Source organism: Amblyomma mixtum, chromosome 3 (assembly GCF_055824585.1).
Source record: "Amblyomma mixtum isolate Tamu chromosome 3, ASM5582458v1, whole genome shotgun sequence".
NCBI classification, from domain to species: domain Eukaryota; kingdom Metazoa; phylum Arthropoda; class Arachnida; order Ixodida; family Ixodidae; genus Amblyomma; species Amblyomma mixtum.
In genome coordinates, this window is record NC_143014.1 from 254,879,637 (window position 1) to 254,892,523 (window position 12,887).

Sequence of the window (12,887 nt, forward strand, 5' to 3'; positions counted from 1 at the left end):
ACCTCTTCACGCACGATGGTGCGAATCAGTTCGCGCAAATCGTCAGGGTGGCTCCTGGCGGTGGCAAACGATTCGGTGACTGCAGCAGCATGCACGGGCCGGTTGTAAGTCGCAGAACGTTGTTGAAGAACCTTTTCCATCGTCGCGGCCTCGGCAAGGAATGCAGCGACGGTCGATGGTGGGCTGCGCACGAGGCCTGCAAAGAGCTGTTCTTTGACGCCGCGCATGAGTTGGCGCACCTTTTTCTCTTCGGGCATGGTCGGGTCAGCTCGCCGGAAGAGCCGAGTCATATACTCCACGTACATGGCTACAGACTCATTCGGCATTTGTATGCGAGACTGCAAAGCCCGTTCAGCCCGTTCTCGGCGATTCGTGCTGGTGTAGGTCTCCAGCAGGCGTCGGCGGAACTCATGCCATGATGTTAGCGCATCTTCTCGGTTCTCGTACCACGTACGTGCCCCATCCTCCAGGCTAAAGAAGACGTTTCGAAGCTTGGCTGCGTCGTCCCACTGGTTGAACGAGGCCACGCGTTCAAACTCGACCAGCCAGTCTTCGACGTCTTCGAGCTGACTGCCATGGAATGGTTTGGGCAGTCGCGGATTCTGCAAGGTATAGTAGGCTGCAGCTGGCATAACAGGTCGATGGGCGGGTGCTCTTGCAGACTCCAAAAGCCCGTGTTCGGGAGGTAGGCCTTGGTTTCTCCGGCTAGCGCGGTGCACAGGGGTGTCCACCAGCGAAGGACTGGAGCCCAGGGTATGCGGAGGAGTATTAGACATATACAGGGATCTTACCCAGCGCCTACACCAGACTGTAACGTACTTGCTGACGAAGGGGGGCTTTATTAGCAGGCACGAAAGGGAAGGCCAGGCAAGCTGGGGCAACAACAGCGACAGACTCCACACGGCGCGAGCCCTACTTCGTCGTCGTCGCCCTACTTCGTATTAACACCGGGGGCCAGGTCAAAGGACCTGAAGAAAGTACCCATGGTGAGAAGTTGGAAGCGGTAATATAGATAGGGGATACGGGATTGTAGATAAAGAAGAGCGTTTACAGCTGATTTTGGGAGCACGAGGCAGAGCCGTAGGGCCCGGCTTTCTACCTTTCTACGAAGGTTAAGGGCTGCAGCTTGTACTTTGCGTTGCCAGAGAACGAGACGCAACCGAATTCCAGAATCGGTCATATATAAGCCTTATAGAGTAACGGTACCGTGTCGCGACAGATTCCAAAGTTTTCATTGTCTACTTCTGTCAACCGGCCCAGAGCGCGTTCCCCATTAATAACATTATTCTTAAAGGGTCAGTCTACTGAATTTTATCGGTCATATTTTTTTTTTGCGGCAATCGATAGCTCTTTACCCAAATTATCGTTTAGCCAGGTTTGGTGCCAAGAGGTGCGGTAGAACATTTTAAAATCGAATTTTTTGATGTGGGAACCCACCTGTATGAGTTGGTAGTCTCATCTGGCAACCATGAAAATACATACGTCATAGCAATTTATGAAGTGCACTTTTCAAGTGCTCAGGTGATTAAAACAAATCGGCACTGAAAGTACATTGGTTATTTATGTCGCAATTATGAGAATCCGTATTTTTTCATTAATAAAGTACAGGAACGTGAGCACCATGACCCTGAGAGGGCGCGGCAATCAATCCAATCCTAAAGCCCAGGGGCTTTATCCAATACAAGACGAAGCGGCGTCGCGGTAGCCTCCGTAGTTGCGGCGCGCATGGTGTCTTGTTTGACAGACAGTATGTCATGCTTGCAGAATCTGAGCGAAGTTGAAAAGAGAATACTGTCAAGGATGAACGAACAAAACTTTGACCCTTATGAGTCAACTCCGGATAAACGCAGTCGCGACAGCCAAAGCGATGACGAGAGTAACGACGATCCCGACGATCCGTCGCCTTCACCACTGGCCGGGCGCATTGGGAACTCGGACTGGTAAGCTACTCTCCTGCCTTGAAACTAAGCTGCAGGTTAACTATTCAACCATTTTTCGTCCGCACACGGCTTTCTCGTATACCGCAACCTATGTTATTTTGTTATATACTTAGGTGCACCTGCAAGAATTGCGTGGCGATGCCAACTGCCGTCGAGTGCCTGTGTTGCCGGGAATTGCCGGAAATTTTCTCGGAAGTCTGCGCCACTTACGACCAATATTTTCGTACCCTTTGCCTGGACCCGGTGGTCCTGCAGGTTGCATACGTCGACGTTCGGGAAAATGGCGAGGACAACGGCATTGAAAGCAATGAAGAGTATGTTATTTCTGGCCGAAACGTGTATATTTTGTTAGTAGAAAAATGGTGACAAAGCTTTTTTTTCCCCCTTTTCAGAAAGTACAGGTATACCGCCTACAGGCAGTTCGCCCGGTGGGTGTGGGGCCACTTGGGAAAGGGCAACAGGAGAGTTATACCATCATGCGCCGTTCGCAAGATTCGTTGCACTTTTCCATCTGCCGCATATCACGGATTTCAGTATCCGATGCTGCAATAGCTTGCAGCGCTACTCTCGTCATCACTTTGGCTGTCGCGACCGCGTTTATCCGGAGTTGACTCATATGCGTCGAAGTTTTGTTCGTTCATCAATGACAGCATTCTGTTTCCAACATCGCTCAGATTCTGCAAGGTTTCCGAACGCTTTCGACCCAGAAGGGAAGGACCTTTGATAGGAAAGTGCAGCCCGCATCCCCTGCATTTTGTTCGTATCTACCCAACATTTCAACCCCCCCTCCTTGAAAGAAATAAAAACATGAAACCCAGAAAAACCTCGTTGTCCATGATGATGGTATGCTGCTACCTGGAAGCAGCAAAATCTAACTGCGCAATGCAATGCACACAGAGACAACAAAGCACACAAATTTCAAGGTTTATTTTGTTCGGAACAAGTAAAGCAGCATATGTATCAGTGCCCAAGTGACTGCTCCATATCACTTAGCTTGGGAATAACATAACTCAGTCACCTTGCCCTACTGCATGTGCTCAAATACAAAAACAATGTGCTTTGATAAACAAGCATGCCTTGCACCATGTCCATAAAAAGATTTTAGTAAGCTATGGGAAAAGGCCGTGCGAGCTTTTAGCTAGCTTGTAGCACAGCAGTCATGATAAGTTATTACAAGTGCTTTTGATCAACTTGCAACACAGGATACTTTCAAAAGCCAAGATATACCGTACACCTTATGTTCGGACAAAAAGCTCATAACAGCCTCTATTTGGACACGATGCAGAAAAGACCTCCATAGAGACTGAGACCACTATCAGGAAAACAGAAAACTTCACCCAGTGTCGGCATATAAAAAGAACAGTTGGAGGTCAACAAAATGACCAACATGTGCAACAAACTCTCGGCACTCTTTTCAATGCTAGCAAGTGTCAAAATACTGCACTTGGTTCCGGTCAGCTCGATAAAAATTATATCAGTGCCAGACACAATGTATTGAATCAATATGTGCTACAAAGATGCACAGAAGAGAATTTCGCATGACAACATTATTCTGTGATGCTACTATAATAATGACAGTCCCCATTGAACATATGTCTGCAAACACAGGTAACAGGACAGGTTGTTCAACTGCCTAGATTTACAACATGTTTGTAATGGATCCGAAACTAGCCACTGGCTAAGGATCCAGATGCCTCATTCACCGTGAACTTTGTATATTTTTTGTGTAATAAAACTTGATGATGATGATGACAGAGTGGAAAAATGAACCTATGTCTCAGGATAATACCTATTCTCAGATCTGCTAGCCAAGTGTGGAACATCCCGCGCCTCCTTCCCCCATTTCTCTGCGACAACGTATGAGTGAGATGGCAACCATAACACTCGGGCTACAATTAAAATGACAAGAGGGAAAAAAAAAGAGTGCTGTGCAGCGTGGAAAAGTTTGTAGTCAGTGCGCATGCATGATGTATCTACAAGACCTGCACTGATAAATAATGCCGGTTTCCCTGGCACTTGGAACGCATGTCATTACATATCGTTGTCTATACACTAGAATTTCACAAACAATCGCCAATTGTTACAATGAAAAATGCAAGTGGCAAAACAATATTTCATTACAAATAAGCCTACTCCCAGAGAGAGAGCTCTTTAATGAAAAACAGATTTTAGCCGGTATGAATATTCGCTGACATGCTGCTCTGCGTAGGGGAGGGAAGAGGGGTGGTACAAAGAGTGCGGTCATTGAAGAGGGTTGCAACGCAATAGTTCACTGCAAGATGGCCACTTTGGTTGAGACCAAAGTCAAGTTCTGTGCATGTCATAGGTCGGTACACTCGCTCATGAATGCACTCATATTGCCTCACTCACAGTCACGTCTGTGAGTGTGGGTGGTCATTAGTGGAGAAACGAAACCGCCTGTAATAGTAAACAAATACACAGTTACATGATAACATTTTCAGTCAAGTATAAGCGATTGTAGAAACTGACTGCGATAGCATACCACATACACTCATCGTTGTACACAATGCCATGGCTTCATTCCATGCCAATCATAGACAATGAATAAAAAATAATAGCACTGAAAGCGCAGAACAGCACACTGGCAGTTTCACATTTAAGAACATGAAAAGTTGATAAAGACATTCAAATCACAATGTGAGCAACTGGCCGTTTAACACGTGGGATGACTGGATGCAGCAATGGTATAGTGGTCTGAAGCACTGGCCACTGGTATGGGTAGTCTCTCTCCAACATTGGTTGCAATTAACTTCTTCTGCAGGGTGTGACTTGAACAGCGACACTCTCAAATGCCTCAAGAAGCTATCATATTGTCACGTAGTGGTGACTGCAGTCCGACGAACAGGAAAACAGCGAGAATGTCTTCGAAACAAAACAGTTTATTTGGGCTGACTTGCGCCCGCAAAGAACTGAATCACCCGGCAGCACGCCTTCTCAGTTGTCGAATAATTAGCTTCGGCTTTGGACAGGGAACGGCTACCGTACGCAATGACCTTCTCCACTCCATCAATTTTCTGAACGAGGACAGCGCCTAGGCCCACACTACTTGCATCGGTATGAATTTCAGTCTCGGCTTTTTCATCAAAGTGCGCGAGGATCGGTGGGGTCTGTAAACGGCGCTGAAGTTACTTGAAGGCTTCTATTTGCGGTGCTTCGTGCAACCTGGCGTTGCAGAGCCGGTCCAGTGTGTCGTCGATGCGAGGGAGGGGGTAGACGTCCTGTTTTGTGATGTTCAAGCGCCGGTAATCAACGCAGAATCGAAGTGCACCGTCTTTCTTTCTCACTAGAACAACAGGTGCCGCCCAGGGGCTCTTTGAAGGCTGGATAACGTCGTTGTGCAGCATTTCTTCCACTTGGTCCCGGATGGCTTGTTCTCGCGGCGACACTCGGTAGGGGCTCTGGCGGAGAGGTTGGGCGTGCTGGTCGGTTATAATTCGATGCTTGGCAATCGGCGTTTGTCGGACCTCCGGCATTGACGAGAAGCACTCGCTGTAGCTTCGAAGGAGATTGCGGATCTGGTCTTGTCTGTTCCGGGGCAGGGCTGGATTTATGTCGAAAGTGGGCGAGTTCTCTTGGTCAGGCGAATCTGCGGATGGGTCGGAGAGGGCGCAGAAGTCTCGTACGTCGGATATTTCGTCGAGGAAAGCAATCGTCGTTCCGCTGTTAACGTGCCGGTATTCTTCGCTGAAGTTTGTCAGGAGTACTTCGGCTTGGCCTTTGCGGAAATGTGCGATGCCTCTTGTGATGCCGATTCCTCGGTCGAGAAGCAATTGCATGTTCCCCTCGATAATGGCTTCAGTGTCGCTCGCTTCTCTGGCGCCTACGGTGACTATGACGCTTGAGCAGGGTGGGACATTCACTTGTTCCTCCAGGACACTAAGCGCAAGGTGATGTTCCGGAGTTCTCGTCGACGAGATGGCCTCGTCCGTGGAAAGTGTGATCATCTTGGATCGCAGGTCGATGATCGCCTGATGCTCATTGAGGAAATTCATGCCCAAGATCACTTCGCGGGAACATTGCCGTAGCACTACGAAGGTCGCGGGATAGGTATGTCCCTTAGGAGTCACTGTCGCTGTGCATCGTCCTGATGGCGTAATGAGGTGGCCCCCTGCTGTGCGAATTTGTGGGCCGTCCCAAGCGGTCGTTACTTTCCTCAGCTCCGCAGCGAATGCTCTGCTCATCACCGAATAATCGGCTCCTGTGTCGACTAGAGCGGTGACTTTCCGGCCGTCGATAACCACTTCTAAGTCGGATGTCCTGGCTCTGGAGTTGCACATCGTTCTCGGTGTCGGGTTACGGCTTCGTCGGGTATGTGAATCGGGGATGGGGCGTTTGGTCGAAGCTTTTTTTAATGGCGGCGTCGCTTTGAAGGTGGTTCGCGTCGTGGTCGAGGTTGTCGTTGTATACGGCGTCGGTGTAGTGGGTGCGTCGTCTTCATACAGCGTGGTCGCTGGAGGATCTTCGTCGTTTCCTCTGCAAGCAACCTGACCTCCACAGGTTGCTTTATTTAGTTTCCCCTACGAGGGCTAGGGGACCTTCCCCGGACAGCCGCGGCGTAGCTGCGGCCTGGTGATGCGAAACGGGCGGTGGACGGCGATGGGGAGTGGGAAAGACGGCTTGACGACACGTACTCCTCAGGTAGTCATCGATTTCCCGTGGTTGCTGGCCATTGAGCGGTCGTGGGGCGTCGATAGCGAAACTTCGCAGGCCGATGCATCTGTACGGGCAGTGGCGATGAATGTGGCCGGCGTGGCCACAATGGAAACACAGTGGGCGGTTGTCGGGAGTCCGCCACTCGTCGCATTTCCTAAAGGTGTTGCGTCGCTCGTAATGTGGCCGTGAGGGAGCTTGGGGCAGTCGTTCCTGTAGAGCTCTGGTGCGCGTTGAAGAGGGGTTGGGGGGTCTCTTCGAGGCGGGGGACTGCGCAGTGCTGCAGTGTAGGTCATGGCTGTAGCTTCCTTTGGTGTCGTTGGTGACGGGGAGCCAAGTGCATGATGCACTTCTTCACGGATGATGTCCGTGAGCGATGCCACCTGATTCTCCTGCGTCGGCTGTGTTGGGGATGGCAGCAGTCGGCGAAGTTCTTCGCGAACAATTTCGCATATTAGATCACGAAGGTTATCTCCACTTGCAGGGGTATCTTCTGGGGGGCTTGCCGACAGCACTTCAAGTGGTCTGTTGTAGTGACGGGTACAGGCGTCAAGGGTCTTTTCGATTGTTGAAGCTTCAACTACACACTCGGCGACGGTTGTTGGAGGATCCCGGATCAGTCCAGCGAAGAGTTGCTCCTTCATGCTCGCATTAGGAAGGAGAGTTTCTTTTCTTTGTTCATGTCAGGGTTGGCGCGCTTGAAAAGGCGTTTCATATCTTCCACATACGCAGTCACGATCTCGTTTGGGCGTTGAAATCGCGACTGCAACATGATCTCCGCTCTTTCCTTGCATACGACGCTAGTGAATGCAGCCAGTAGTTGCTTCTTGAAGGTCGCCCAGGTCGTGAGGGAAGATTCGTAGTTTTCAAACCACATTCTGGCGGAGCCGTCCAATGCAAAATAAACGTTCCGAAGCTTAGCGCTGCGACACGGTCGTACATGTCCAGCCGGTCTTCCCCATCTTCGTGTGGTTCTCCACGAAAAGTCGGTGGCTCACAGGACTGGCGAAGCACGACGGGCGTTGGCTGTGCACCAGGTTCCATCTTGAGGGGCATAGCAGGTCAGCACCTCCACCAGATGTCACGTAGTGGTGACTGCAGTTCGGCGAACAGGAAAACAGCGAGGACGTCTTCGAAACGAAGCTCTTTATTTGGGCTGACTTGCGCCCGCAAAGAACTGAATCACTCGGCGGCGGCATAGCAACAAGCGTGCTCGGCGGTCATCGAACAGAATGCCCGCCGCTGGCGGCTGTGCTCTTTTTAAAGCTGATAGCGAACATTTGAGATAAAGCTTAGGAAGTTACTAGAACCTTCCAGCGCAAACTAGAATCGGCTTCGTCCGGATGCGATCAATCGAGATAAATCTAGGCGCGTCTTGCATCACAAATGAAGCGATAAAGTGGCGCATCGGCAGCCTTGAAACATGAATAAACAACTACTACAAACGAACGCTACAAAGATTCGCGCCAATATGAAACAGGAAGACACCGTGACAGGTTCAAGAATCGACCTGGCAGATGCTCTTCCATGACAAGTGGCGCTACTTGTTAAAACGCAGCATGCGCTTTGCAATTAGCACTTCCTTCGACAGCCGAGGATACAATGATGACATTGGTGCTGGTGCCAGAGAAGTGCTGAGCTGCCTCATGGAGGAAAAGGTCCGAGAATTGCACTCTTCTAGACTGGCTCCTAGGAGGTCTTGGACATAATCTAGAATGTGCAAGAGTTTCAGAAATTAAAAAAAAGGGGACACGCCACTGCTTGGTCACTTTTTAAATAGCAGCATTATAGTGCTATTATTGAAAATGTTACCGTATGTTGGTTGCACTTTGATAGGAATAGCCACTTCACAGCCTTTCCTAGCTCTCGGAAGCTTCCGACGGAACATTTCAGTTCCTTCCGAATCACGGGCTTGCTCCCTAGAGCAATTTTCATTGTGGTGAATGACGGCAAGCTTAGTCCTGCAATCAGATTGCGAAGCAAGAAAAAATTTTAAACATGCTGACAAGGCTCCGATTCTGCATAGACTGCACTATGCAAAATAAAAGTCTGATGTACTGCACCTGGCACTCATTACACCTGCAGTGTATGCAACGGACTTCGGAGCGAAGTGAATCAGTAGTGAATGGAATGCTTCCAAAGATGACGTCTGTGTACTGCTTGAAAGCTGCTCAATATCATTGAGCAGGCGCACATTCGTAACAATTTTGATACACCTGTCATAGGCAAGTGTTCCTGCAAATGTAAAACCAAGGTGTTTGGCAGCATCATATTATGAAAGTGAAATTTTAAAAAGATAGCAAGCAGGATAACGAAATGCTTCAAAAGCCACACAGATAATTACCAGGCTTCAGCCACTCCTTGTCGGTCAAAGGTTCATGCAAGCACCTATGATAAGGTTGCCCATGGCCTTCATGAATGTCTGCAATGTGCCTTGCCAAGCCTACAACGATAAATATACATGCAGTATTATGTATCTATGGTAATGAAAAGAAGCATCTCTCTATTAGCACGAAATGTTGATACAAATGCAACAATACAAGTAAGGTTATATCCTACACATATACTACTGCGAATTGAGGGTTATTATAACGGAACAACATTGAAAACTCCTGTTTGTTCAACGTCGAGTTCATATGCTCGTAACTGTGAGAAAGATCATTGAAACTCACTTTTCCAGATGCTCAATCTCAGATTCACGTCACCATCAGACACAGCCACAGAGAAGTAAACGTGGTTGATTATTGGCTGAATCCAGGCTTTGATGTCAGAGCACTTAGAAGCACGAGCTGCACCCTCCAGCTTCTTTCGCAGTCCTAGCAGCACAAAGCAATATGAAGATTTTGTGAAAAACATCAATTTGTGCAAGTTCATTCAATACTAGCAAAAGTTACTGTTATGAGTGCAATGCATAAAAGACATTGGGAAACGCTGAAAAAGTACCATTGCAAGAGAAATATTTCCACACCAACCTTTTGCAACATGCCAAGTGTCCAATCCGTGCTGTATGTCTGGCTCATTCTCCCGCATGTCCTTCCTGATGGAAGGGTGCCTATCAGTGACGATACTAGAGATAGTGAGGTTCTTAGACCGCAGGTCCTCAAGCCCTTCTAGAAACCCGACCTTCTCCATTTGAGGGCTGGTCTTTACGTCTGGAGACTGAAGAAACAAATAAATATACTCAGTGGTCAACATTTCACTGAAAATGCTGGAGAATAAGCGAAATAATGACACCATATGCAGTGTGACAAAAAAAAATGGTCTTGCCTGCCCGACTTGAACTTGAACAAAACTAACAATTTTTGCAGTCGACGATTCCATAAATGTGTATGTCAAATACTTCGCCGAATGGCCAGGGGAGTCGCATCTTCCATCTCCAAGCAGATGCAAATTGCAGCCCCTCATTGCATTCAACACTGCGCTGTGTTTTTCCTGCCAGACCTGTAATACATGATCAAGAATGTCATTCATGCCTTGTTTTAAATTCCCTTCCTTACGTTTTCAATAGCTGGAAGTAGGCAGCCTTTCTGGTAGACTTCATAGCTTGCTTTAGAGAAGACTTTGATGTTTATAGAGCTGAGGAGGCGCAACACTTTTGTTGGGCTGGTGCCACTGAACAAAATTGCCCCAGCAAGCAAAACATTTCCAGCAGCCACACCGTTTACAGATGGCTGACTGTGCCAAGTCAGAGTGTGGCCAAGGCTGCACCTTGCAGTTACGACAACTAGTGTGCCTTTTACAGCTTTGGAGATAGTGCAGTCATCTCCACAGGTCCTGCATGCCTTAAACAGCTCGTTTAAAGAACTGTCAAAAACAATATATTTCTCTTGACAGTGCAATGGTGTGGCAGTCATTCCATCCCTGGAAAAGAAGTGATTCATAAGTATAAGGATGCCCAGCTAGAGCCATCATGAACTTACTGTTCAGAACTTTCATCCAGTGTCGGCTCGTAACTCATATCATGGTCAATTTTGGGGTTTTCACAGAAGGAAGGCGTTTCAAGCTGATCTAAGCTGCAGTCCATTTTCTTTGGAGTAGACGCATTGACCCTGTCTGGACAAAATTCCAGCTGTGGCATCTGTGCAGTGTTTTGCCTTTTACTGCATAAGCAGCACCTTTCGCCAGCTTCCTGCAAATCTGTCTGCACTGCGACACTTCTGCTCCGACACATGTCTGTTGAAATGTTCAGGTTAACTTGAATGCCTGAAAAAGGACAGTGTGTTGATAGTCCTTATGATATTTAAGGGAGTAGAAAAAGAATGTCAGGGCTGCTAAACAGAGCTATCTTTGGCAACATCCTTCAAATTTGCAAATGACTTGCTGAGCTTGATGAAACCGTATTATGCACTTGAACAGTCCATTATTTGTTATTATGGTCACAATTGTGCACACTGAGTACTCTGTTTGCAATTATTTTTTGTCAGCCTGTCTCATTTGCTATGGTTGTGGTGCAAATGCAGGCAACACGCCAGTTTTCTAGAACTGTTGGTCCGAAGAGAATGCGCATAAATGTACCGTGCTACTCACTTGCTGATGAGCTCTGCCTGGAGTTTTCCTGCGAAGCTGGTGGGAGTGACCGCTGCACATAGCAGTGGTATTCATGTGGCTGCAAAGACCATGAAAGAGAACAGAAGCATAACTGGCACCTCTTGCCAGTAGCACTGCTCAGGAGCCTATATGCACACAATGCTGGCCCGTACCACAGGCAGAATACAATGAATTGTTCCTCATTACTATTGACACTGAACCTGTTCCAAATCTAGCTGACCTTACAGCACTCACCACTGCATGTGTTGGAAATTCACAATCACTGGCACCTTCAATGCTTGACGGCACGGTTACATCTGCTCCACAGGCATCCTGCGATCAAACACCAGATAAATTCTGCTAGCACTGTCATCCACTGCTGCTGCCCGCTGTTGATAACTCTAAAATGTGTATCAACAACCGCAAGCTTCAGTTCAATACCAAGAGGACATATCTGCAATCATGCGCTCACCACTAAACATAATGGTGATTCAGATTCACTTGTGACAACTGTCACATTTGCAGCAGTGTCGTCAAACCTCAGAGAGGCAGTGGCATCAGCTGCACCGTAACCCTGTAAAAAAAAAAAAACACGCAAACTGTCACCCACTCTTGCTGCCAACAGGTGACGACCTGAATATGGCTTGAAGCTTCAACAACTTAAAAAGTTAGGTCTCGAGCACAGGAACACATCAACATGATTCACGGAATTCATACATAGCAAAGTGCACTTCCTGACAACCTCTGAGGGTAATGGTGCACTGAAGCTGAATTTCGGAAAATGATCAGGTGTTGTTTGAGCGGAGTACCATAATTCTAGGTCACAGTCACCACCTCACCTCACTGTCTCACGCCATTACCACAAGTCACCTATTTATTTGGTATTTTTATCCTGACCTAACGCAGATAATTTTCGGGACAGAAGCACAGGTGCTGAGCAGCTGAACACGTCAAAACGTAGGCCACAACAGCACAGATGACGCGTAAGATATGATAAGGCGTCGGTGGTAGCCGGGTCAGTCTAGCAGCACACATTTCTTTTTTTTTTTTGGGGGGGGGGGGGGAATGGGGGTCGATGTCGGCGCATGATGTTTCCTACGAATAGTTAGGCGTGGGAAAAATGGCAGGCTGTGGCGAAGACCGCCGAGCGGCTGTCCCTATATCACACAAAACGTTGTCATCCTTGACAATGGCCCACACACTTTACACACCCATCATAGTGCACGTCCCACTGCATAACACATCGCGCTCAGGAATATAACGTTTAGCATGGCAAACAGTGCAGCTCAGCTCTCTGTACACAAGCGAGACTACTACCAATGGATTAGTGAAATGACAATGCGCCTAGGAGCTTGCAGCCTTTTTTCCTTTACCACGAAAGTTGTGGTTTTAGTGCAGCGCACGCTAGCTATGTTCTAAGGTGACAAAAATCGATTAGAATCGCTGTAGAGAATGTATGAAAGCTCCTTACCATCAGGTCAACAGAGGGTACAGCGGTGGTCTTCAGAAACATTCCGCGTTTCTCTCCTCGCTCTCCATAGTCCGCAGGACGAAAATGTGATGAACAGACACGAGCGTGTGGCGCCAACATGTAGCCAACGGCTACCTCCCATTGCTTTCTCCTCTCTGCACACGCAGGCAGTCGATGGTACGAGACATATGGCTTGTGCATTTGCCTATTGCTACAAGTCCTCACCGCACAACACGTAGAAGGCATTGCAGAAATTCGTCGCGAAATGCAGGTCACGG

General features: G+C 48.1%; 2 protein-coding genes and 1 long non-coding RNA gene across 3 annotated transcripts; 1 reads left to right on the plus strand and 2 right to left on the minus strand.

Annotated features, from left to right (window-relative positions):
* Positions 1-1,819: 1,819 nt before the first annotated feature.
* Positions 1,820-2,636, plus strand: LOC149354415 (P2X purinoceptor 7-like). Its single transcript, XM_089577503.1, has 3 exons — positions 1,820-1,940; positions 2,054-2,254; positions 2,333-2,636. Exons 2-3 carry the CDS (start codon positions 2,079-2,081, stop codon positions 2,490-2,492), a joined length of 336 nt encoding a protein of 111 aa, XP_089433629.1. The 5' UTR covers positions 1,820-1,940; positions 2,054-2,078; the 3' UTR covers positions 2,493-2,636.
* Positions 2,637-6,320: 3,684 nt separating this feature from the next.
* Positions 6,321-9,767, minus strand: LOC149354416 (uncharacterized). The gene is made up of 5 exons (XM_089577504.1): positions 9,584-9,767; positions 9,284-9,427; positions 8,956-9,054; positions 8,675-8,846; positions 6,321-8,572 (listed from the first exon to the last, which is right to left on the minus strand). Exons 1-5 carry the CDS (start codon positions 9,741-9,743, stop codon positions 8,377-8,379), a joined length of 771 nt encoding a protein of 256 aa, XP_089433630.1. The 5' UTR covers positions 9,744-9,767; the 3' UTR covers positions 6,321-8,376.
* A 117-nt stretch (positions 9,768-9,884) lies between these two features.
* LOC149354417 (uncharacterized) lies at positions 9,885-10,765 on the minus strand. Its single transcript, XR_016289656.1, has 3 exons — positions 10,532-10,765; positions 10,109-10,472; positions 9,885-10,052 (listed from the first exon to the last, which is right to left on the minus strand). It is a non-coding gene; the product is annotated as an uncharacterized LOC149354417 (long non-coding RNA).
* Between the last annotated feature and the right edge of the window lie 2,122 nt (positions 10,766-12,887).

Coding starts and splice junctions, on each gene's coding strand:
- LOC149354416 (XM_089577504.1), bottom strand. CDS start 9,743: ATGGAGAAGGTCGGGTTTCTAGAAGGGCTTGAGGACCTGCGGTCTAAG. Junction 9,428..9,583: donor CACTTGGCATGTTGCAAAAG/GTTGGTGTGGAA, acceptor TTGTGCTGCTAG/GACTGCGAAAGAAGCTGGAG. Junction 8,573..8,674: donor GCAGGTGTAATGAGTGCCAG/GTGCAGTACATC, acceptor ATCTGATTGCAG/GACTAAGCTTGCCGTCATTC.
- LOC149354415 (XM_089577503.1), top strand. CDS start 2,079: ATGCCAACTGCCGTCGAGTGCCTGTGTTGCCGGGAATTGCCGGAAATT. Junction 2,255..2,332: donor GGCATTGAAAGCAATGAAGA/GTATGTTATTTC, acceptor CCCCCTTTTCAG/AAAGTACAGGTATACCGCCT.